Source organism: Anas acuta, chromosome 10, assembly GCF_963932015.1.
Source record: "Anas acuta chromosome 10, bAnaAcu1.1, whole genome shotgun sequence".
In the NCBI taxonomy this organism is placed as follows: Eukaryota; Metazoa; Chordata; class Aves; order Anseriformes; family Anatidae; genus Anas; species Anas acuta.
In genome coordinates, this window is record NC_088988.1 from 11,260,435 (window position 1) to 11,283,551 (window position 23,117).

Consider the following 23,117-nt stretch of genomic DNA (forward strand, 5'->3'; position numbering starts at 1 on the left):
GCGAGGCGAGGTGCCTGTTGCGCTGCCGCTCGCTCCCAACCTGCAGGATGTGGGGCAGAAGGCAGCAAATCTGTGCCGGGCTGGGCTAAGCCTCCCCTTGCTGAGCCTGCCAATTGCTGCTTGATCCGTTTACCTCCGGCCCTGCGTGACCAGCAGCGTCTCCCAGTGCCCCTAATCGCTGCTGCAAAGCCCCGAGGTGTGCGCGGGGTTGGGGGGCTCGGTGCCAGCACACCACACTGGTGTCCCAGTCCTGGCACAGCTTTGCTGGGAACCAAAGCGAGCTGAGAACAACCATCATCTCCCCAGCTCCAGGTGTCCCCAGCACTGAGTCCTCCCCCTGGGATCACATCGCCTTCGCTGCCTGCAGAAGTCTTTGAAAAAGGAGCCAGACCTTAAGACACCTCTCAGTACAGTGCCGGGTTCCTGTGCAAAGCCTCCCAAATACAGGGGCTGTCACGGCCGGGGGCACAGCGTTTGCTACCCCAAAAGCAGCCAGATGGGCAGGACGCGCTCCTCTCTTCCCTCGGTTTCCCGTTTTCTCCAGAAAAAAAAAAAAAAGAATAAAAAATCAAGCAGAGCCAGACAGAGCACAAAGCCACGGTAGGCAGTGCCTCGCACAGCGCCTCCTCTCCAGAAATCTTACACACCCACAGGGAAGTATAAATAACTATAAATTTATTAGTAAAGCAAAACCATTTGACACTCACACAGAAGAGCAGGAGGTGTTAATACAATATATATACACACACACACGAAGTATCGTTCTAGATACACACGGGGAGCAGTGTTAAAGGCACTGCAAGCCACACAAACCTCAGCATCCTCGGTCACAACCTCCCACGGCCCTGGGGACGCAGCCGGAGGCACAGCCGTGGGTTAGGAGGAGCCCCGGGTTATGAGGAGCCCCGAAAATCCCTCGGCTCCACAGCTCAGAGCAATGGGAGGCGAGGGGCCAGCTCCCTGCTGCATGCTGCATGCCGTGGTTTTGTCGTGGCTGGAGGCGCTCAGGGACTTGCTGTGCCTCGACACCTGCACGCGTCTGCAGGGACCACGCAGGGGAACCCAGCGCAGGGCGAGCTGGGCTCTGAAGAACGACCACCAGCAGGTTCCTTGCGTTGCTGTTTAGTCCCCAGGCTCTGGCTTCAGGCTGTAAAAACCCAGGAGAAGCATGGAAAGTGCTCTCCTTCCCTCCAGGCGGTGCGAGGCCAGGCCTGAGCTCCTGGAGAGGCCCCGGATCACTGCAGGAGGATGCTGTCCCCCTCGGCCCCACTGCAGCACACAGGCCCCGAGAGCAGAGCTCACATCTTTCCGCCCGGATTGCAGGGACCACGTCTGGTCTCCGCAGTGCCCGCAGGGTCAGCTGGGCATTACCTGCAGCCCGGGGGCTTCTTCAGCCAGTGCAGCAGCTCTGGAGAAGCATCAGCCATGGCCATGCCAGCAATGCCACGATTTCTTCCCAGGAACACCCTGCAGACTGTGCTGCCTCCACCCCTGGGCTCAGGGACGGGGCAGAGGGACCCGCTGTGGCCACAGCACTCCCTCCCTGCTGCTGCTTTCCTGCGGCTCAGAGCAGCTCTGCAGAGGATGCTGAACCACAGATCCAGCCCGGCAGAGCCCAGGCTGCTGGCTGGGGGCATTGCTGCCGTGCCCTGCTTGGCCTCACTGGGGGGCAGGACCAGAGGCACCCACTGGGTTCCAGTCGGATTTGGGTGCCGAACACCCGATTCCATCATCAAAGGTCTGGTTGTCACCTGGAACAGCCTCGGGCTGGGCTGGAGGAATCTGGGGGGAAGGGGAGTGGGAAGAGACCTTACAGAAACAAGCAATTGGAATGGGAAACGGATGAAAAACCACTGCTTACAAATAAAGAACCGGACAAAGGGCAAGGAAGCCTAGAAGGTCTTGCAAAAGTATAATCAGAATAGCTGCAGAGGGGAAGATGCTGAGACACAAAGACATCCTGTAGGCAGCAGAAGGGGAAGTGAAGATTGGAAAAAAAACACAGGTACCAGACTGCATTCTTCCTGGGGAGTGTGAAGCCACGGGAACAGCAGCCATAGAGGGGATTTATCTCTGGGACACATCCCTGCAGCCTTTAGCCAACCTAACTCAGCCCCCTGCCACCTCCCCAAAGGTGCCCTACGCTCAAGCCGCCTGCCTTCCCCCTGGGGAGGCCAGAAGTTGGCGAACATCCACTCGAAGATGCCGTTCAGGAGCAACCTGAAGGTTGCCCTACGGCATCCTTGGAGGCTGGCAGCCAGGTCCTGCAGACACAGGAGCGCAGAGCCCTGGGCTGACAGTGCCAGCTCTGGAGCGGTGCCTCGGGCGGTGCAAAGCAGCCCGAAAGTCTCTGGAAATAAACATCAGGACTGAAGCACAACACGGACACAAAGTAGAAGCCTGTTTTACTCCAAAGAGGCTTTGGACATGACTGCTCTTTGGTTTGAAAAGGAGACCCCAGCAGTTAACAGAAATCCTTTCCAGAGCGATGTCCTGGGGGCACCTGCCTTGCCTCCTCCCGGCTGCTCGTCCGGTCTCATCACTTCTCACCCCAAAAAAAACAACAAACAAAAACCATGACCTCAAGGCACAGCAATGGAGATTAACCTGCTCCCCCAGCCCGACAGTACGAAATTACAGCTTCCAACTAAACAATCTCCTTAGAAAAATATACTCGAGGCTACCAGCAGCCGTTCAGCTGCCTGCCAGCCAGTGAAGGGGTAAGAATATCCATCCATCCATCCATCCCCCTGCCCACCTGCACCAGAGCTTGCAGATGAAGCCATTGCCGGTGCTGCCACAGCCTCCCACTGGGTTTGAGCAGTCACAGGGCAGTGGTCCCTGGGAGCACTGGGACCAAGGGGATGGGATCCTGCAGCTGCTGCAGGGGCACTCAGGCCTCGGGGCGGGGGGGTAAGAAAACAGAGCACAGGGGCACCGCTCCCACCACCGGAGCAAGTCCAGAGACAGACCCTCGACTACCTTTAGCTGTAGATTTTCACTCATTAACTCATGAGCTGGGTCAGGGGGGCTAGCTGCTCCTTCTGGGTCCCCAAGGAATGAGCACACTTCTGGTTTGGGTTTTGGAGCTGTCAGCAGTGACCACATTTCAGAAACTCAGGCTTCGGTTTCCTGGCCCAGGACCTGAGCCTCAGCCAGGGAGGCCTCCATCACCACCAAGCCCTTCTCTAAAGACAGGCTGAGCCTGCCTCTGATTTTTACTCCTACACTTAAGCATACACTGAACTTCCAATATGTTAAATAGCAAAAGAAAAAAAAAAAAAGCTACCTAGAACCAAAGAGTTCTTTAAAAATCCAAGTTACTACGTCTTTTTGTTAAAAAAAAATAAAAAAATCCAGTATGACATCAAGTTAAACTATACGGTATTTCTTTAATGAACATTAACAAACTGCTTTTAAAAAAAAAGGCAAAAAGAAAAACAAAAAAAATGCAGACAGAAAACTCGGTAGGAAGTTCTACATCTTTGAGGCAGCACGAAGTAAGATGAACATCGGTCCCTCTTCCTTGGGCAGCAGAGAGCAAGGTTTGTTTTAAACTCCTTAAAGCACACGAAGAAGACAGCCCCAGGGTCAGACCTGTCACTGAACTGTCCCGGCCCCCATGGAAACGCACGTTCCTGCTCCGTTCCTGCTCAGTGCTGGAAGTGGAACAGAAAGCCTGTCTCCACCTTTTAGCTTAGTGTCCTCTATCAGCAAAGCGGGCACAGCCCAGCTGCGCGAGGCGAACGTGTTTGGACCTGCTGTGGGTATGTTTTTAAAACTTACTCTAATCAGTGGCATAGCACAAGGGCAATTTGTTGGCTGCTGTTCACTTACCACAGCTAGCCAAAACACTCCTCCTCGCACGACGGCCAGCCAAGATCACGGAGAGGCTGTGGTTGGTGGGGACCTCTGGAGATCATCTACCCCAACCTCCCGCTCAAGCTGGGTCAGCTGCAGCAGGCTGTCCAGAACCACGTCCAGTTGGGGTTAGAGTAAACGGGGATTTAATACCCTAGCACCTCCAGAGATGCAGAGGGGAAGGCTGGTGAGCAACTACTAAGCATGCCTCAACCTTGAGGGCATCTAACGGGCATGTAATGGGCCTCTTGGTTGCGGGAAGCCAAAAAATCCTGCAGAGGAAAACACCTGAGGCTGCATCAACCTTGCTAGGGGAAATTTATTTTTAAGTGATGTTTACAAGAACTGTGCAAAATCTGAAAAATACAGAAGAGGTAAAGAAAGAGTGAAGGGGTAAAACAGGACTTCCGCAAGAGGGTAGAAATACACTCCTCCTTCACCCACTGCTAGCCTTCCCCTTCCCACGGAGCTGACCCCATGGGCCGGGAAGGATCCTCCCAACTTGCTCTGGACAGAACTGGCTCCCCTTAGCAAATCAGGCACCCCAGCACACCACACAGGCTACCCTCAGGGATGGCTGAGACCATTTCTAACGCTGTAGGTTATTGGTAGTGTTCACCTGGCCCCTTAGTGTTTGGGTTGCTGGGACATCCCTTTGCCTGACCCCCTGGAGGCGTGCTCGTGGCCCAAGCAGCACAAGGAGGGAAGGGGCCTGGAGGCTGGAGGTATTTCTTCCCAGCAGAGTGAAGTCCCTCACAAATAGACACGTCAATGCCGGGCTCCTGGCCAGGAGCACCAGCATGGGACTCTCCTCGCCACGCTCCCCAGCAGCACGTGGCACTTGGTACCCTCCCCTTGCTGCTGCGGGGATGGGGCGCAGGCAGGCTTGCTCCAAACACTTCCCGAGCGTGCCAGCCAGCAACTGCAGAAGCAGCAATGCCAAAGTGCATTTTGGAGCTGCGCGGCCCCATGGCTTTTCCCTTTCTACAGTCTAGAAAGAGGGAGAGCAGGGGAGATCGAGGCAGTCAGTAAATGCCAATGATCTGAAAGGGTCCTCTCGAGTCACTCAGCTGAGCTTGGACTAATGGAGCTGGGAGATCCCAGCGGTGGACACCTGCTATTTCCTCAGCAAGCAGCGCACGCGGGGAGGAGGGAGGGCTGCCTCTGCCTTGTTCCCAAGCACTCTCCAGAAGGAGTCACCCAGCCCTCTCCGCTGGCCTGACCAGGCAGGACAGGGGAAAGAGGCCGCGTGTGAAGGACTACTATGCGCGGGGGGCAGCCCAGCTCACACCCGCCAGCTCCCAGCACTGGAACTCCAGGTACGGCGTGAACTACAGTCCGGGGGGCACCAGGCAACTGCAGGCGTTGTTTCCTCTCCCCACCTCCCTCCTTTCCTCTCCACCCTCTGAGCTTTTCACGTCAGCCACCACCCACCTGTAGCACGGGGGTTTCTCGACCACAGAGGCCAGAGGAAAATTTACCTGGCTGCCCACTGTTCCTCCCCCTTCTCCCGCGGCTCCCTGGAGGCCACCTACAACTGAGGAGAGGGAAGGGGAGGCCGAGGCTTGGGAGCATCACATGCAAGCTGAAAGCCATCGAAGGGCAGAAGGCTCACGGCAAGCAGGCAGCCACCTGGTAGGCGCCCTCAGCCGTGTGCTGGACACTGTGCTCCTGGAGCAGGCCCAGGTCCAGGAACCGCTCCCCGCACCACATGCACTTGTACTGCTGCTCCCGGGCGTGCACGCTGTGGTGCTTGTTGAGGTGCTCACGCTGCTTGAAGGCCTTCTCGCAGGAGGGGCACTTGTAGGGCTTCTCACCCGTGTGCACGCGCCGGTGGCGCTGCAGGTCCGAGGCATACTTGAACCGCTTTTCACAGTCGGGGCACTTGAGGGGCTTCTCACGGGCCGGGTCGCAGCGGTGCTGCACGAACTCGGAGGAGGAGAAGAAACGTCTCTCGCAGAGCGTGCACTTGAGCGGCTTCTCCGTGCAGTGGGCCAGCTGGTGCTTCTGCAGAGCCGAGGCCCGCTTGTAGGACTTGTTGCACACCGCGCACTTGAAGGGCCGCTCGGCGTTCTGCACGCACTTGTGCCGCAGCAGCTCCGAGGACTGGTTAAAGCCCTTCTGGCACACGTTGCACTTGAAGAGGTTCTCTATGCCGTGCACGTGCTGGTGGTACACCAAGTGCGAGGGCTGCACGAAGCCCTTCTCGCACAGGTTGCACTTGAAGGGCTCCTCCGCCTTGTGCGTGCGGCGATGGCGCATGAGCGCGTACTGCTGCTTGAAGCTCATCTGGCAGAGGTCGCACTTGAAGGGCCGCTCCTCGCTGTGCGTGCGCTCGTGCTGCCGCAGGTCCGAGGGGCGCTTGAAGGCCTTCTGGCACTCGCCGCAGCGGAAGGGCCGCTCCCCGCTGGGCGTGCAGGGGTGCTGCAGCAGCTCCGACGACTCCTTGAAGTGCAGCTCGCAGACGTTGCACTTGAAGAGGTGCTCCCCCGAGTGTGCGTACATGTGGCGCACCAAGTGGGAGCGGTGCTTGAAGGTCTTCTCGCACACCGTGCACTTGTAGGGCCGCTCCGAGCTGTGCGTCCGTTTGTGGTGCACCAGGTGGGACGACTGGCTGAAGCTCTTGTCGCACAGGGTGCACTTGTAGGGCTTCTCACCCGTGTGGATGCGCTCGTGCCGGGACAGCTCCGAGAGGTGCTTGAAGGTTTTCTGGCAGATGGAGCAGCTGTAGGGCTTCTCCGAGGGATCCAGAGGCTGGGAATGCTCCGCCTCGGGAGGCTTGTAAGTCTTCTCACAGATAGAGCACTTCATGGCGTTGCCGTTGTGGACATTGTGGTGCTGCGCCAGCGAAGTGAGCAGAGAGAAGCCCATCTTGCACACCCCGCACACAAAGGGCTTCTGCTCCACCTGGATGCACTGGTGTTCCAGCAGGTCGGTGGCCTGGTGGAAGATCTTCAGACACTGCGTACACTGGAAAGAGCGGTCATGGCCCGGCAGACACTGATGCTCGTGGGGGTTGGAGAGGTGCGTGAGGTCATGGCCACACACCCCGCACTTGTGGGACGGCTCTCCGGCCTGGAGCGGGGCGTGCTGGTGGTGCTGCAGGCTCGGGTCGGGCTGGAGCAGGATGCCGTAGACGGCACAGCCCAGAGGGTTGTCCGCAGTGCTGGGTGGGATGGAATGCTCCGGGAGGGTGGCTGCCCCAGCGTGGTGCTGCTGCGGCGGCGGCGGCGGCTGCTGTGGTTGCTGCTGTTGCTGCTGCCAGCTTTCTGACATGCTTGGGAAAAAGAAACAGGGTTTTAGCAGTGACAGCTTCAGCTTCTCGGTTGAAAGGGTTCAAGTACAAAATAAAAATTGAAATGATCCACGATCCTGATTCCCCGTCGCTGATCCTGAAGTCGAGGATAGGAAATCCAGCACACAGCCAGGACCTTAGGAGGCAGAGAGGCTGAGATGCCACAGGCTCCTCTTTAGACCAGCCAAAGTTCTTTGTGAACTACATGTTCTGTTTTTCCGTTTCACTTTATTTATTTTTTTTTTGGACAAAAGAAAGGAAGGTAGAAGGAAGTGCCTTGAAGACAAGAGGAGGTCCTTTTCTGTGCTGGTTGTGATATGTCACATTTGGGAAGGCCGAGAGGTGCAGCCCAGGGACCAGCTCTCTCTGCAAGGAAGAAGATAATTCACATCAGGTCTCGGAGGACAGACAGACAGCTCTCTACTCAACGCCCACTCCCGGCTCACTTTGCAAACTCTCCTGCAGCCCTGCAAGGCGACCTGGGGAACAGCACAGGGGAGCTAACCAGAGCCGGAGCACTGCAGGCTGCTGGCAGAAAAGCCAGGCCTGCTCCACATGGAAAGGGATGGGCTCGTCTGGCCAACCCAAACATGTGTTTGAGTGGTGAAGCAGCGAAGAAGCAGCCTCTGTCAGTGCTGGCAGCGCAGTACTCCATGCTCCATGGTCACCCACCTTCCCAGCCCGCTTGGGGCACTGGCTGAGAGCATCTGGTGACACATCACCAGTTCCTGTCTGAGCCTCCCTGACCGAGCAGCTCTTCTGTGGCAGCCACCTTGGCTAGGGACAGCAGCGGGAGTTTGCTAGTTACAATTTCTACTTGTGTTTTTAGATATTTTTTTTTGCATAAAAATATTTTCTTTCTGAGAAACATTCAAGGTACAGTGTGACCAAAATGCTTGACAGGAGGCTCCCAAACATCTGCTGGGGCAGCTCTAACGGGATGAACACATTCACTGCTCAGCTCTTCCAGTTCCCAAACTCCTCATGAAGCTCCACCATCAGGCACATGAACCATTGATAGCATCAGAGGAGGCTCCCCTCTCTACCTGTGGCAAGTGTAGGCTAGGAAGAACCAGAGAGCTCAGGGAAAGGTCTGCCCTCAGCATTATCCTACCTGCAGACAAAACACAGAACCCACAGGTCTCATGCACAGCGCTTCCCACAAAGATAAAAGAAGCATTAAAGCAATTGCTTGGGTGAACCTGCTACTGAAGTGTGGACTAACTACACCAGAGCACAAGAACTTGTGCCAGCCACACTCCCTGGCTCTAAGGCATCACAGGGAAAGTTTTGGTCTTTCTGGAGATGTCCAATAAAACATGATGTCAACTTAAGAAGAGTTCAATCTGCAAGTGAGCAGCAGGTATGAACCATGCCAGAACACCTCAAGATGCATCCAGGCCTTGGTAAGAAGCTGTAGCTGGCACGCTGGGCCACAGTCCCCTACTCCCTCAGGAACATACCCACTTCTGTGTACAACAACCTGCCTCCAGCCAGCACAAGTAGAAACCTTGGTCTTCTGGGAAGGGGGTTGTTTTATTTTAAGCTCAGTGGGTGCCTGAGAAAATAGCTTCTAATGATCTCCATCTGCCCCTGTACTCAGCTGAGGCTTCAAGGGTCAGGCAGCAGGCCACTGCGCCTCAAGGTTCGGGCAGCAGCGGTGCACGCTTCTGCCTGCAGGGACACTGAATTACTGTGTCCTCCAGCACAGACCCAGGCAGTAAAACACCCCAATGCTCCACCTGCCAGGGCACGGTTTCCCACCAGGATCTCCCGTCTCGGTCCTCCGAGGCTCACCTTGCCGTCTGACGCGATGGGAGCGCTTTGGCAGCGGCAGCACCTAGAAGAGGAGACAAAAAGCCCCGCACCCCACCACACACAGCAGCCACCAACCTCCCCCGCTGGACCACGCTGACCCCAACACCGGCACCACCACAGGAGCGGGGCCAGCACCCCAGAGCCTCCGTGCTGCCAGCCTGATGGCCAGGAGACGCTCAGACACCCCCGGCAGAGCAGCAGCAGCACCAACCTGTTCCAAGCCAAGCGCTCTACACCGACAACCTCGCCAGCAGCGCCCGCTCGGCGCCTAACTCATCCCTCCGGGGGAGGTACGAAGCGGCAACCATCCGAGGCGAGCAGGAGAGGTACTTTCAAACTGCAGCAGTGGCTCGGCCCCCTCCGGCATGGTCCGCTCCCAGCCCCAGCCTCAACCTCAGCCTCAGCCCGCGGCCGGGCCCCCGCCGCCCCTCGCCTCTCCCCATGGGGCCGCGGCTCCCGAGCCCGGCCCGAGGCGGCCCCGGCGCCGCCCGGAGCCCTCCGAGACCCACACAAAGGGAGGAGGAGGAGGCGGTGGTGGCGGCCGCCGGGCCCCTCACCTGCGGCGGGAGGCCCCTGTCAGCCCCGCTCGCTGCGGGCGGGGCCGCGGCCTGCGCGCTCCGCCCGATCCCCGGGCTGGCGTAGCCGCGGCGGCCGCCGGGGGTGGGGGGGAGCCCGGGTAGAGAGGTTGGGGGGGGGGGGGGCCGCCCGCTGCTGCCTCCACCGCTGCCGCCGGTACCGCGGGCCGGGCCGAGCCGGGCCGGGCTGGGCGGCGGGCGGCCGGGCTGAGGAGCGGGCCGGCCGCGGAGGAGGAGGAGGAGGAGGAGGAGGAGGAGGAGGAGGAGGAGGAGGAGGAGGAGGAGGAGCGGGCCGGGCCGGGCGGCTGCCCCCTGCCGGGCCGCGCCGCCAACAGCGCCTCCCGGCCGCGGCGGGGGGGTCGGGGCCGCTGCTGGGGCTCGGAGAGAGGAAGGGGAGGGAAGGGGAGGAGGGAGGGAGCCTCGCAGCGCCGCCCCCCAGCGCCATGAGGGCTGCGCTGGTGGGGTACAGCAGCTCCGAGGAGGAGGAGGAGGAAGGGGGGAGGAAGGGCGGCGGGGACCCAGCCTCCCCCCGGGGCTCCCCGCGGGGCTCCCCCCGGGCCAGGTGGGTGCCGCAGCCCTTTGGCAGGTCCCTGGTGAGGCCCTCGCCCCGCAGCCGGTCCCTGCCGAGCCTTGGCCGGGGCCAGGCGGAGGGTGCGGGTGCTGAGCGCCGCTTCTGCCCTCCCCGCAGCACGGCCCGAGCCCGCCTGCCCGTCCCCGAGAGCGTGCTGGCCATGTTCAGGGAGCAGGAGGAGGAGGAGAGGGGTGCGGAGGACAGAGCCAAGCACGGCGGGCGTGTGCGCTGCTTCCCCCACGAGCGGGGCAATTGGGCCACCCACGTCTACTTGCCCTGTAGGTAAACTGCCTGAGCGGGGGTGGGCACGGGGAGGGCAGGGAGCCCTGGGGAGAGGGGCTGTCAGTGCTGGGCACGGGTTCCAGCCCGTCAGGTAAGGCACGAAGGGCCCTGAGAGTCTGCGTGTGTCTGGTTTAGGAGCTGGGGTGCAGGTAAGACTGGGCTGTGAAACACGTGTCATCCCCGAAACATCACAGAACCATGCAATTGTGCCTCCCTCTGCAAGCTGTCGGTGAGCAGCAGCCTTGTAATGAGCAGGCATCCCTGCCCAGCACAAGGTGCCTGTCATTAAATGTGCTCGCCCATTGCACTGAGCACAGCAGCCTTTTCCACAAATGCACACAAGGTCTGTAGGGATCAGGAGGGGGATCGAGAGACCCATGGCTCTTGCCATGAGCTGGAGTGACTGCTGGGTTAGTAAGTCCAGTCATCTTTGCTCGCAGTGCCAAGGCCTCTAATGGAAGGGCAGGAGAAGAGCAGCCTGTTAAAAAAAGAGATACAGAGCATGGACGGGTAGATGGGTTTTTACCTAGCCTCTTCCTGGTCTGTCCGTGGTCTGGTAGGAGCAGTGGTCACCGCACTGGCCCCTTTCTGGAGTAAGGAATAGCAGTGCCAGTGCTAGTTCCTCCCTGTCCCCCAGATCTGTGGCTGATGCTGTGGGGAGGGAGCTGGCGCTGACTGTGCTGCCATTTGCTTTGCAGACAAAGTCCAGGAGGAATTCCTGGAGTTGCTGGACCTCCTAGTGTCCCATGCTCGAACCTATGTCTCCTCACTCACTGCCATGGAAGAGTTCCACATCAGTCTCTCGCAGAGCGTGGTGCTGCGCTACCACTGGATAAACCCCTTTGTCCAGTCCCTCAAGGAGCGCCTGGCCTCCTATGACAGGTAGGAGCAGCTGAGCCTCACAGGAGCTCCTGTGCATCCGTTCCTTTCCTTGCACTTGGTCTGGTCTCTGCTTCAGCAGCATCTGCACAGTAAGGCTTCTCTCTGGGAGCTGGCGCTGCACGAGTAAAGCCTGGGGAGTTTGCTGTCTGCCCTGGGATCCAGCACCACACAAATCAGCAGGCCAGCCACATTTGTGTTGGCGATATTGCTGGGGCCTGCAAGGACTCCGCTTTCAAGGACAAGGCCAGAGCTGTGCTGTCCTATAAACAGTGGATATTCACTGCTGGCTTCATTGCTTACATTTGGCTGAGATACCCACCAAGGATCAGATGTTTTAGTGCCTTTTTTCTTTTTGCTGCCTGAGCTTCAGAAGGCTGAAAACACTAGTGGGAAATGGATTATTTTAAGCCCAGAAAGGTTCCAGTTGCACCAGCTCAGTCTGACTGGATCAAGTGTTTGCCTTTGTCTTTCCACAGCTTGGTAGAAATTTTGTATCTGTAATTCTGTAACTGTTTTTTGTGTTTGTTTGTTTGTTTTCTTTCCTATCTGAAAAAGCATCTTTCTTATTTCAGGTTCTTCTGTGTAGCTAACCAAATGAAAGTGTATACCAACCAGAACAAAACCAGGTGAGCGAGCACTGGAGCAGCCTGCCTGGGGAGAAGGCTGGGTGAGGTGGTTTGTGGATGGGAAGCGTGGCGCTGCCTGTCCTGTGCTGTGGCAGTTGCTGCAGGCAGTCGTGTGGAGGACCAGAATGCAATCTCCCCATCTTACCACCTCTTTGACTGAGGTTTCATATCTTTGCCCAGCCACTTCTAGGAGCGCTCCGGGGTGCATAATTTTTCAGCTTCAATATTGATTCTCTGGGAGCGATTATTCTCTGTGGTGACTGAACCTCAGGCTGCAGAATTTCAGTCTTCTTACGAGAGGAGAAGAGATGTGTTCACAACATGACCCGAGGCAGGCCTTTTTGCTGGGGTTAGACTAATGCTGCAGCTTCACATCAGCTGGAGCAGACAGTGCTGCCAGCGGAGGCAGCCCAGTGCATTGCCATCTCCGATCTGGTTTGCTCTGTGGTTTCACAGATCTTCATGCCAGCTCAGGGAGTGGGTGAGGGGGAATGAGCAGCCTGGGGCAGGCAGAGTGGGGGCCACCTCTTTTGGCAGCAGTGCCAGCTTATGCTGATCTCGAAATTGCAGTGCAAGCCTTCAAAGGGCTGGAGACAAATAGCTCTGAGCGTGCTAATTCACCTGCGTGTCAGCTCAGAACCCTGATAGTGCCAATTCCAGTTTAACACAATTAAGTAGTTTAAATGTCAAAGCACATTAAAAGAAAGGTGATTACAATTATGAAAAGTTGCTAAATCTAATGGGAATGGCAAAGCACGTTAGTCATGGGCGGATGGAAGCAGCTCCTGAGTGATATTTGTCCTCCAGGCCTCCCGTGCCATCAGGCACAGGCATACAGAAAGTATCACCAAGACGGTCCTTGAGGAGGAACCTCTTGTCACGTCTCTCCAGCTTCATACTTCCCCATTTGTGCTGTTCTCAGCTGATACCTCCTAGCCACTTCCTATCCCACTGTACAACTGTAGCAACTTACATTTTCTTTAATGTAACTACTGAACAGGGCGTAGTGTTCAGTGCTCTGCTGAAATACCCCATCAAGTGTGTCCTTTGCCTGGAAAACGAATTTTCATGTCTCAAAAGGTGCTGAGTTAATCTAGTAAGCCTGCATTATGTATCATCGGCTGAGAGCTGGGCCTCTTTAGCTTGGAGAAGAGAAGACTGAGGGGAGATGTCATCAATGCATATAAATATCTGAAGGGAAGGTGCCATCAAGATGGAACCAGACTCATTTCAGTTGTGCCCAGTGACAAGATAAGAGGCAATGGGCACAAACTGAAGCACAGGAAGTTATGGCTGAATATGAGGAGGCATTTCTTTACTCACTGGTACAGACTGCCAAGAGACATTGTGGAGTCTCCTTCTCTGGAGATACTCAAAACCTGCCTGGATGTGACCCTGTGCAACGTGCTCTAGGTGATCCTGCTTGGCAGGGGGATAGGACCAGATGATCTCCAGAGGTCCCTTCCAACCTCAGCCATTCTATGATTCAGTGATCCAGTCCTGCTTCTCCAGTTTTCTCCCTGTTGCCACGTCTTTATGGCTTTTTTTTTTCAGAATAGTCAGTGTGCTTGAATGCTAAAGCCTAGCATTTCTCAGAGTATCTTTTTTTTATCTGCTTTGAAAAAGGGCTAGGAACTTTGCCTGGTAGGAATACATGGTTAGCATGCTTCTGGCTGTGCTTTCTGCAGCATGACAGGGTGTGTGCGCTCTCTCCTTGTCTTTGCTCAGGACCTTCATTGGATTGGAGGTCTCCGCTGGGCATTTCCAGCTGCTGGAACTGGTCTCAGAGGTGGACAAAGTTATGGAGGAATTTGACCTCCCCACATTCTACAAGGTGAGGTGTATTGCATTTCCCTGCTGGTCTGGAGATGCTGGCTGGTTCCCTGTGAGGGTTGGGGGGCCGCTAGTCCATGAAATGTTCAACCCCAAATATTTGGGAATGGTGAGGTTAGACTCTGAAGTGGTCTCCCATGGGCTAGTCAGTGACATTCACTGTTAACACCCTGAACAGGATCTTGCTGAGAATGGGCTTAGCGTAAGTTTTGTTTTGTGTCCTGTCCAGGAGAGTAAAGATGTTAACTGCTGAGTAGCTTCTGGGAATTGGGCTTCTGGGGGGGGCTGAGTCAGGTGCCTGCAGTTGAGAGAGCACATCACAGACACAACAGGGACAATCCCACTGTGTAGGACTGTAGGACAATTCCTGATTGTCCTAGTGGATTGAGTGGGGCATGGAGTACTGTGGGACTGAGGAGATGCTTGTGCCTTCTCCTCAGGCAGTTTCCTGGGGCATCAGGTCCACCTGTTTGCTTGGCACTAACTTTGGGGACAGGATTGGATTTTGAAGGACCAAACCCTGATTTCTCTGTCTCTAGAAGTGCTCAGAGATCGCAGGCAGGGCAGCACCGTAGCAAATAACCCCCCTGTGGCTCCCTGCACTGAGCAAAGCCACCTTCTGTTCTTGCAATCTGATCCGTGTTTTATCTTCAGGACCCATCGTTCCATATCAGCTTGGCCTGGTGTGTTGGGGACCTGACTGGCAGCCTGGAGGGGCAGTGTCTGCAGGAGCTCCAGGTACGTCCCCACACCAGGCAGAGAGGAGGGGAAGAGCAGAGGGGGAGTTGTTTTTCTGAGGCAAACCCCGCTGGATTAGAAGAAGATAAACTTTTTGTGGGGACAATGAGCTAAACCATCTTCTTGAAGGAAGTCAGAAGCTGCCAGCCACAAACTCATCTCTGACTTGGTTCAGAGAAGCAGCTGCTGACTCCATCTTCTGGGAACTGCCCTGTCCACCCTCCCTGTACTGACTCCTGCCTTCTGCCTGTGTTTTCCAGGACATTGTGGACAGGTTTGAGGACTCGGCGCTCGTTCTGCGTGTCCAATGGGAGCAAATTCGCTGCAAGTCAGGGAACAAATTCTTCTCCTTCCCCTTGAGGTAGGGCCTGGTAGGTTTGAGAGCCCTGAAGACCCTGCATTTCAACAAAGAACTGTTCTCCAGCACAGCTCTAAGCGGTGGAAGCTGTCACACACCTCCCACGTTCTTGTCTGCTCAGCAGCTCTGGGGAGTTTGTGGTATCAAACTTCCAGGTTTGAGTTTCTGGCTGAAGAAATGTGTGTGTGTAGCAGATTTCCTACAGCAGCGTGCTGTCAGCAGCCAGGATGTGCTTCAGTCAGCACTGGTGGTTCCAACCATCCCACGGTGGCTGATTTTTAATATATATATGTATGTATATCAAAGCCATGGATGCCTTATGTTAAAGAGAAAGAAGGTAGCGTGGGAAGCTCTTGCTAAAGGAAGCATGTCTCACACAGTTGGAAATAGCACCAACTTCTTGTCAGGAGGCTTGGAGCATGCTGACTGCTGAGCTCAGAGTCCCTCGTTCTGAAAAGCAAGAGACAAGGATGCAGAGCTAGGCTCTTGCACCAGAGCATCTCCCCACCATAACCCAGCCCGGAGGAGTTCACGGGTCGTGTTCTGTGTCCATCTCATGCTGTTGCTGCCTCTACAGAAAAATTACAGTACCAGGTTCTTACACCAAATAGCAAAAAGGTTAAATCTCGGCAGAGAGGTTGGAAACCCCTCGTGTTTCAGCGCTAACCCAGCGTGGCGTCGGGCTGGTTTTAAAACGACTTTGTTTTAAGCTCGTGTGTGTCAAAAGGACCATTCTGGAGGGCAGCTGCCCGTCAGGAGCTGGCTGTCATCCTAGGGCGAGCCCAAGAGAGGGCAGTGTCGGCTCATATCGTGACTGAGCTGGAAAGGCGGTGCCTGCTGGTGAGCAAGACAAGGAGTGGCACACACACGGACTTTCCCGTGAAAACAACACCGTCGGAGCAGCGATGATCCTGTTGACTGTGGGCTGGACTTTGTCCCTTGAGAGAAGCTCCTTTCTGTCCTTTGTCCTGCGGGAAGGTCTGCTGCAGCCTCTTAGGTATTCAGAGCGAGATGCTGGTGTGCTGCCCTCAATCTTTCATTTCACATTTGTCTGATGAAAAACTGCGAGGCTGCTTCTGACGGTAAAATCTGTCTCCTCGTGTCGTAAAACTGCTTCTGTGGTGTATTTGAGCTGTTCAATTTCAGGAGTGCCCAGCTCCAGCGGCTCCTGCAGACTTCAAATGAGGCCGTGTCTGCAAGGCCTGCCGTGAGCTGGGTGTAGCACTCTCCTTCCACTTGTACACAAGGAAGCTCGGGGCCCTCACAGCCATTGGAGCTTCTGTCTCAGTGCAGGTCTTTGTCTGCCAACTCCCCTGCAATATCTGGTTTTCAAATTAATGGAATTCCTGGGGGGACAGCGAGGGAGAAGCAGCAAATTCAATGCATTGTTCAGATAAAATGGAACAACCCTCCCCCCTTCGTTCTTCTCCCTCAGCTGCATGTTGGTTTTGGGTTTTGTTTGTTTTTGGCACTGCCAGCTGAGGGTCCCAGCACTCGTTTGCCCAAGTCTCTGCTCTGGGTGGCTCAGCACATCGGCCGTGCAGCCTGTGAAGATGCCTGGGGGAGCTGAATTTGAGGCAGTCAGGACCTCGCTCCAGGGGGGCACAGCACACCAGTGGTCCCCTCGGGATGTGCGGCTGGCCTGGGTATTTCGCAGACTGCTGTGCCACTCACTGCTGCTTCCAGCATACCCCTTGCCCCTTTTTTATCCAGACCCCATCTTTAGTTAGTCAGCTTCTGGGATAGGGATACGCACGGACTTTAAGTGATTATGCCCCAAGTTGTTTTTTGCCCGTTTGTTTTGCTTTTCCCCTTTAAAACATAAATAAATAAATAAATAAAAAGACTTGGAGCCTTCCACCGAAACTTGGCTCCCGCCACCCCCCCTCCTGCTCTCTGTGTGGTTTGAGCTCAGCGGGGAGAGGTCAGTGCCCAGCGAGCAGCTGCAGCACCCGGCCCTGCTGCCCCCCCCCCGGGGGTGCTGGCTGGGGTCACCCTCCCCTCCCACCCTCGGGCAGCACCCAAGGGTGGCTCCCGGTGCGCCCACGGAGCCGGGCTGCCCGAAACCTGCTCGGGCAAACGCCGGCACCGAAACCACCGCGGGGCCAAAGTCCGGGGCCGCGGGCGAGGAGCAGCGGGGGGCGCCCGGGGGCCGGGAGTCGGGGGGGGGGGGGGGCTCGGCCCGGCTCCGCCTCGCTCCGTTCAGCACCGCCCCGCGCCTGGCCGAGCCAAGCCGAGCCGAGCCGAGGCACATGGGCTGCGCTCCGCCGGCCTGAGCCCCCCGCACGGCCCCGCACGGCCCCGGCAGCGCCGCCCATGCGGCTCCGCGCAGCCCCCGCGGCGACCCGGGCACGGCCCATGAGGGCGGCGTAGCTCGGGCAGCTCGGCCCGGCCCGGCCCGGCCCGGCTCAGCACGGCTCGGCTCGGCTCGGCCCGGGATGGCGGCCGGCGGTGGTGCCCCCCGCGGGGCGGGCGGGAGCCTCCCGGCCCTGCTGCTGGTGGTGCTGGTGGTGCTGGTGCTGCTGGGGGCGGCCACGGGCGGAGAGGTCAACGCCGAGGTGAGCGGGGAAAAAGGGGGTGAAGGGGGGTCGGGGAGGGGGCGCTGCGGCGCGGGGATTTGGGCTTTTGGGGTTGGTTCAGTCCCGGGTGGCGCCGCTGTGACCCCAAAGGGCGGCGGGGGCAGCTCGGGGACCCGGAGATGCTCCCTGCAGCCGCTGAGCCCAGCGCCTCGCTGTCCCCGCTGCTGTGCCGGGGGTGAGCGGTGCTGGGGGGCACGGGAACGGCCCCAAGCACAGGGCACTGCCCCCATCCTCGCCTTCACCCCCCTGCCTGCAGCTCCTGGGGGTGCTGAGCCCCCCGTGAGGCTCCCCCCGGCTCCCGGCAGGTCCTGCCAGCGGCCTCGCCTCTCCCCGCAAGCGGAGCGCGGGGACAAAAGCGCTGGCTGCTCCCAGGGAGGTAGGAGCAGAGCAGGGATCCTGCCCGCGCCTGCCCAGCCCCGGGCGAGGGCTGGGCCCAGCTGCACCATTTCCATTTCCCCGCTGCTCGCTCCTGGCTCGCTCGCCGCTCGTCCCTGCGGCACCTGGGCTGTGGCCCAGCAGCGATGGTGCGGGGCTTGGGGTCAGGGCCCCACGTCGGGAGCGCGCCCGCTGCGGTGATTTGGCCCCTTCTGGCCTCAGGGAGCTATATGGAGAGTGCCGTGGCCCTTGTGCTGCAGCAGGTAGGGCCAGCAGCGCCTCAGATCTGTCCCTTAGCACCCTGCCCCGTGCTCTGTGCCAGCCTCACACCCTTCCCAGGTGCAGTGCTCCCCACAGAGCATCCCCAGGAGCAGTGCTCCTGGGACCGGCGGTCCAGGCCCATGGGGTGTGCACGTGGCTGGCATCTCGAGGAGCTTTTTGTTCTGGGGCAGCTCCCGTTGGGGCTGACAGCAGCTCAGGGAAGGCTTCCTCATCCCCGCCTGCCAGCCTGATGCTTGTTTTCCTCTCACAGGCGTGGCTGCGGCTGTATGGCTACCTGCCCCAGTCCAGCAGGCAGATGTCCACCATGCGCTCTGCTCAGATCTTCTCCGCAGCCCTCTCGGAGATGCAGAAGTTCTACGGGATCCCCGTCACTGGTGTCCTGGATGAGGAGACCAAAATGTGAGTTCCTCCACAAGCTGCTCTCTTGCTCTTGCAGAAGGGAGCTTGGCTTTCTGGCCCACCTCTTCCCGAGCGCCTTTAGCGGGGATCAGCCTCTGGCTGACCACAAGTTCCCTTTCCCAGAGCGATGGAGATGTCTGATCTTGTTGTGCTCACGCCACTGCTGTCATCTCCTGCTGGCAGTGAGCCCCTGCAGGCTATGGAAAGCTCAGCTTGCCTGCGCCCTGCCTGCGTACGCACCCAGCGGTGTGGGTGTGTGGGTGCTGCCACCCATGGGACCCACGTCTCCCTGCCACGCCTGCGGCTCCCCTCGCTGGCTGCGGTGGCCGTAATTTCTCCGGGTGGTGCGCTGAGCCCTCACTTGATGCCCTCCTGGCAGGTGGATGAAGCGTCCCCGCTGCGGAGTCCCAGACCAGTTTGGGGTCCAGATGAAGTCCAACATGCGGCGGAAGAGGTACGCGCTCACGGGGCGGCGCTGGAGCCAGAGCCATCTCACCTTCAGGTACCCGGCGATCAGCACGCGGCTGCTTTTTCGGGCTGAGGGTTTGCTGCAGACCCTTTGGGCCAGGGTTGCAGTGGGTTGAGCCTGACTGAGGCCCTGCTCTGTGCCCCCAGCATCCAGAACTACACGGAGAAGCTGGGCCGGTACCACTCGTACGAGGCCATCCGCCAAGCCTTCCGCGTGTGGGAGCAGGCCACGCCGCTCGTCTTCCAGGAGGTGCCGTACGAGGACATCCGTCAGAAGCGCAAGAAGGAGGCTGACATCATGGTGCTTTTTGCCTCCGGCTTCCACGGGGACAGTTCCCCTTTCGATGGCGTCGGGGGATTTTTGGCTCATGCCTATTTCCCCGGCCCGGGGATGGGTGGGGACACGCACTTCGACTCGGATGAGCCCTGGACGCTGGAGAACACGGATGTGTCTGGTGAGCCGATGCAGGGGGCTGGGGTGGCAAGGTGGTTGGAGAAGGCAGGGTTTGGTTGTGCCTGGGTGATGTGTGCCTGCAGGGCAGATGGAGCATTTCCTCGGGGTGACGCAGATTGCTCTGGTCCCATGGCAGAGCATCCCTGGCACAGGGATGCCCCATGCCGGGTGCCCTGCCACCTTGCTGACAGTGCCTTTCCCTGCAGGGAACAACCTTTTCCTGGTGGCCGTGCACGAGCTGGGGCACTCGCTGGGCCTGGAACATTCCAGCAACCCCAGTGCTATCATGGCCCCCTTCTACCAGTGGATGGACACGGAGAACTTCCAGCTGCCTGAGGATGACCTCAAGGGCATCCAACAGCTGTACGGTGAGGACATACAGCTGGGACGAGGGCTGGGCAGAGGGACAGGGGTGTTTCACCAGCTGGAAGCTGGGTGCGTGGTTTTGGACCTGTGCCTGGCCTGGGAGCGGGGGGAAGGAGGCGCTGACAGTGTTGGTTTGCAAGCTCTCCATCCGTTCTCTCCCCTCCCCTGCCCAGGTACCGCAGATAGGCTCCCTCAGCCCACCAAGCCCTTGCCCACCGTGACGCCCCGAAGACCTGGCAGGCCGGACCAGAGACCCCCCAGGCCACGTCCACCAGGGAAACCGGAGCGGCCCCCCAAACCTGGCAGCCCAGAGCGACCTGACCAGTACGGCCCCGACATCTGCGATGGGAACTTCGACACGGTGGCGGTGCTGCGGGGGGAGATGTTTGTGTTTAAGGTACCTGCCAGGACCCCCTTCCTGCCCTATATCTGCTCTGGAGGTCTCTGGAGGGCCCTAATGAGACAGACGATGGTGCCCTGGCCTCCTGAGCACAGAGCTCTGTCCCCGTGTGCCCCGCTGACACCCTGCTTCCCAACAGGGCCGGTGGTTCTGGAGGGTGCGGCACAACCGGGTGCTGGACAACTACCCCATGCCCATCGGGCACTTCTGGCGGGGCCTGCCCGGGGACATCGACGCTGCCTACGAGAGGCACGACGGCAGATTTGTCTTCTTTAAAGGTGAGCGGCATGGCTGGGGTGGAGTGTGCTGCCACACCGTGACCAAGGGCTGGGGTGGCCACAGGCATCACACCCCCTCCCTGTCCGGACTCATGCACGCTGCACCAGCTGTTTTGCAGCCTCATTTCCCTTCTCCCTTTCCTTCCCACCCAGGGGACCGGTACTGGCTCTTCCGAGAAGCCAACCTGGAGGCTGGGTACCCGCAGCCGCTGGCCACCTATGGGCAGGGCATCCCCTACGACAGCATCGACACAGCAGTCTGGTGGGAGCCCACGGGGCACACCTTCTTCTTCCGTGGGGACAGGTACGTGCTGCCCTCGCCGGGGCTCTGGGGTCATCCCCCCGTGGGGATGGTGTGGGCTGGGTGGAGGTGGGAGGCTGAGCTGTTGGGAAATGGCTTCCTACAGGGGGTCTGTTGAGCTGATGGGGGAAAAAGTGGGGCCAGAGCCCCCTGTGCTGTCCGCAGCTGTGGGATGGGGGCAGTGTCCGTGCCCGCTGCCAGCTCACCAGGTCCCTCTGCCTCCCGCAGATACTGGCGCTTCAACGAGGACACGCGCTCGGTGGACCCCGGGTACCCCAAGCCCATCTCGGTCTGGGTGGGCATCCCTCCCTCGCCCAAGGGTGCCTTCCTCAGCTCAGATGCCTGTAAGTAGAGGAGAAGAGGGGGTGAGGGGGGATGCGGGCTCCTCTGTCAGCAGCTACCGGCCCCTCCAGCAGCAGGGGGCCAGAGAGCATGGCTGTGTGGGCACAGCGGGGTGCTGCAGAGGTTGGATGGGAACAGACACCACCTTTCTCTGCTCTTTTTGCTCTTCTCCATCATGGGGGAGCTGGGAGGGAGCCCAGGAGCTGCCCCGCTAGCCCTTCCAAGGGGCAGGGAGCCCTGTTTCCCCTGTTTTGCAGATCCTGAAGCAAACACTGCAACCTGCAGGCTGGCTGTGTGCTGTGCCTGGCAGGGGACTCCAGCCTGTCACCCCTCACCTCCGTCTCTTTCTCCTCCCCCAGCTTCAACGTACTTCTACAGAGGCACAAAGTACTGGAAGTTCGACAACGAGCGGCTCAAAACGGAGCCGGGCTATCCCAAATCCATCCTGCGGGACTTCATGGGCTGCCAGGTGGAGCTGGTCCCAGACCCCAACCCCCGGTGGCCTGACGTCGACCAGCCTCCCTTCAACCCCGATGGGGATGAGAACCCTGGAGGGCGGTCCGAAGGCGAGGAGGAGGATGAGGAGGAGGAAGAGGAGGACGAGGAGGATTACAGCGAGGGCGGCCGCAAGCAGGGCGGGGACGTGGACGTGGTGGTGCAGATTGACGAGTACACACGCACCATGAGCGTCGTGATGGTGCTGGTGCTGCTGGTGCTGCTGCTCTGCATCCTCGGCCTCATCTACGTCATCGTGCAGATGCAGAGGAAGGGCACGCCCCGAATGCTCTTGTACTGCAAGCGCTCCTTGCAGGAGTGGGTCTGACCCCCATCTTCCCCCACCCTCTGCCACCATGGTGCTAACGACGAGCCTGCCCTGCCCCTCCCCAGCAGCCTATTTATACCCAGAGGTTCGTCCCACTCCCCCCTCGCCCCCGTGCACTGCCGCTGCTTGGTGTCCCCAGCCCCAGCAGGGGGATCCCCACCTGCCCCAGCCTAGGGTGAGGGGTGTCCCTGAGCCCCCCGTTGTCTGCGCAACCCGGTTCCACACCTGGTCTGGGGCTGGAGGATGTCTGAGGAGCTGGGGGCAGCAGGGCTGGACGGACCCCATGTCCCGCAGGCTGGTGGGGTGCCCCCCTCCCTCACGACACCCTTGCCAGCAGCTCAGGCTGCTCCAGAGGAGGGTGTCCCCCATCGCCCTGTGCCTCTGCCCTGGCAGGTCTGCGTTCCCCAGCGTGCATCCAGCTGCTGAGTTGTGGACAGTGCCTGTGGGAGTGATAGGAGAGGTGGGAATGTGGCCGGCACTGCATGCCCAGTCCCCCAGCGGGCAGCTCTCGGCAGCACGTGGCCGTGGAGCTGCTGGGACCTGTGGCCTGGCAGTGAGGGGAAGGGAGGGCTGAGCACGGCCACGCTCCCTTCCACAGCCTGGGGGGGGGGAACGCAGTGCCTAAAGATAGCACGGAGCTCGGGAAACCCAACACGGAAGGCAGGTGCCAGGCCAGGCTCCCTTCCCGTAGGGTCTTTGGCTGGCGTGAGGAGCGGGGTGCTGCCTCCGCAACCCCCTTGGCTCAGCTCGGTCCCTTCCTCCCGCTTCGGCTGTCAGCCCAGGTCCCTGCTGCTGCAGGACGAAGCCCTCGGGGCGTGCGCTCCCTGTCCTGGGGTGCCAGCCTCCCCTGGCCCCGCGGGCAGGGGTGCCTTGTACTTGTATTAAATGGGTTGGGTGCAAGGAGAGCCGTGGTGCTGTCCTTCCTGGGGGGGCTTGGGGATGGGGATGGGGACAGAGGGGAGGGACGGGGGGGGCAGGAGTCAAAGCGGCTTTCCCTATGAGGTGTTCAGCAGGTGTGGGGCCATAAGATGCTCACCCAAGGGTGCCACCTTCCTAGGCATCTGTGGGGCTGGGCTGGGGGCTGTGGGGCAGTGTCAGGGCAGGGGGAGGAGAGGGGAGCAGCAGGCTGGGCCCCCCAGCCTGCACCAAAAGGGGGGGGCCCCCACATTGCCCCCAGCCCCAGCCAGGGCTCCCCGTGCCCCCCGGCTGCA

At 59.1% G+C, this 23,117-nt stretch overlaps 3 protein-coding genes across 4 annotated transcripts; 2 read left to right on the plus strand and 1 right to left on the minus strand.

The window, feature by feature from the left end:
• Nucleotides 1-3,340: 3,340 nt before the first annotated feature.
• Nucleotides 3,341-9,525, minus strand: ZNF319 (zinc finger protein 319). Of its 2 annotated transcripts, none has more exons than XM_068693743.1 (2): nt 9,186-9,525; nt 3,341-7,522 (listed from the first exon to the last, which is right to left on the minus strand). In XM_068693743.1, the coding sequence occupies exon 2, from the start codon at nt 7,135-7,137 to the stop codon at nt 5,473-5,475; it is 1,665 nt and encodes a 554-aa protein (XP_068549844.1). In that variant the 5' UTR covers nt 7,138-7,522; nt 9,186-9,525; the 3' UTR covers nt 3,341-5,472. The 2 variants fall into 2 exon arrangements, with proteins under 2 accessions (XP_068549844.1, XP_068549845.1); XM_068693744.1 differs by lacking the exon at nt 9,186-9,525 and adding an exon at nt 8,954-9,169.
• Nucleotides 9,526-9,946: 421 nt separating this feature from the next.
• On the plus strand, nt 9,947-16,685 carry USB1 (U6 snRNA biogenesis phosphodiesterase 1). The gene is made up of 7 exons (XM_068693748.1): nt 9,947-10,111; nt 10,238-10,398; nt 11,101-11,284; nt 11,857-11,910; nt 13,639-13,744; nt 14,398-14,481; nt 14,742-16,685. The coding sequence occupies exons 1-7, from the start codon at nt 9,993-9,995 to the stop codon at nt 14,844-14,846; spliced, it is 813 nt and encodes a 270-aa protein (XP_068549849.1). The 5' UTR covers nt 9,947-9,992; the 3' UTR covers nt 14,847-16,685.
• A 279-nt stretch (nt 16,686-16,964) lies between these two features.
• Nucleotides 16,965-22,811, plus strand: MMP15 (matrix metallopeptidase 15). The gene is made up of 10 exons (XM_068693742.1): nt 16,965-17,397; nt 18,326-18,474; nt 18,854-18,976; nt 19,090-19,397; nt 19,603-19,764; nt 19,936-20,159; nt 20,302-20,440; nt 20,594-20,744; nt 20,970-21,085; nt 21,443-22,811. Exons 1-10 carry the CDS (start codon nt 17,278-17,280, stop codon nt 21,904-21,906), a joined length of 1,956 nt encoding a protein of 651 aa, XP_068549843.1. The 5' UTR covers nt 16,965-17,277; the 3' UTR covers nt 21,907-22,811.
• The last annotated feature ends 306 nt before the right edge of the window (nt 22,812-23,117 follow it).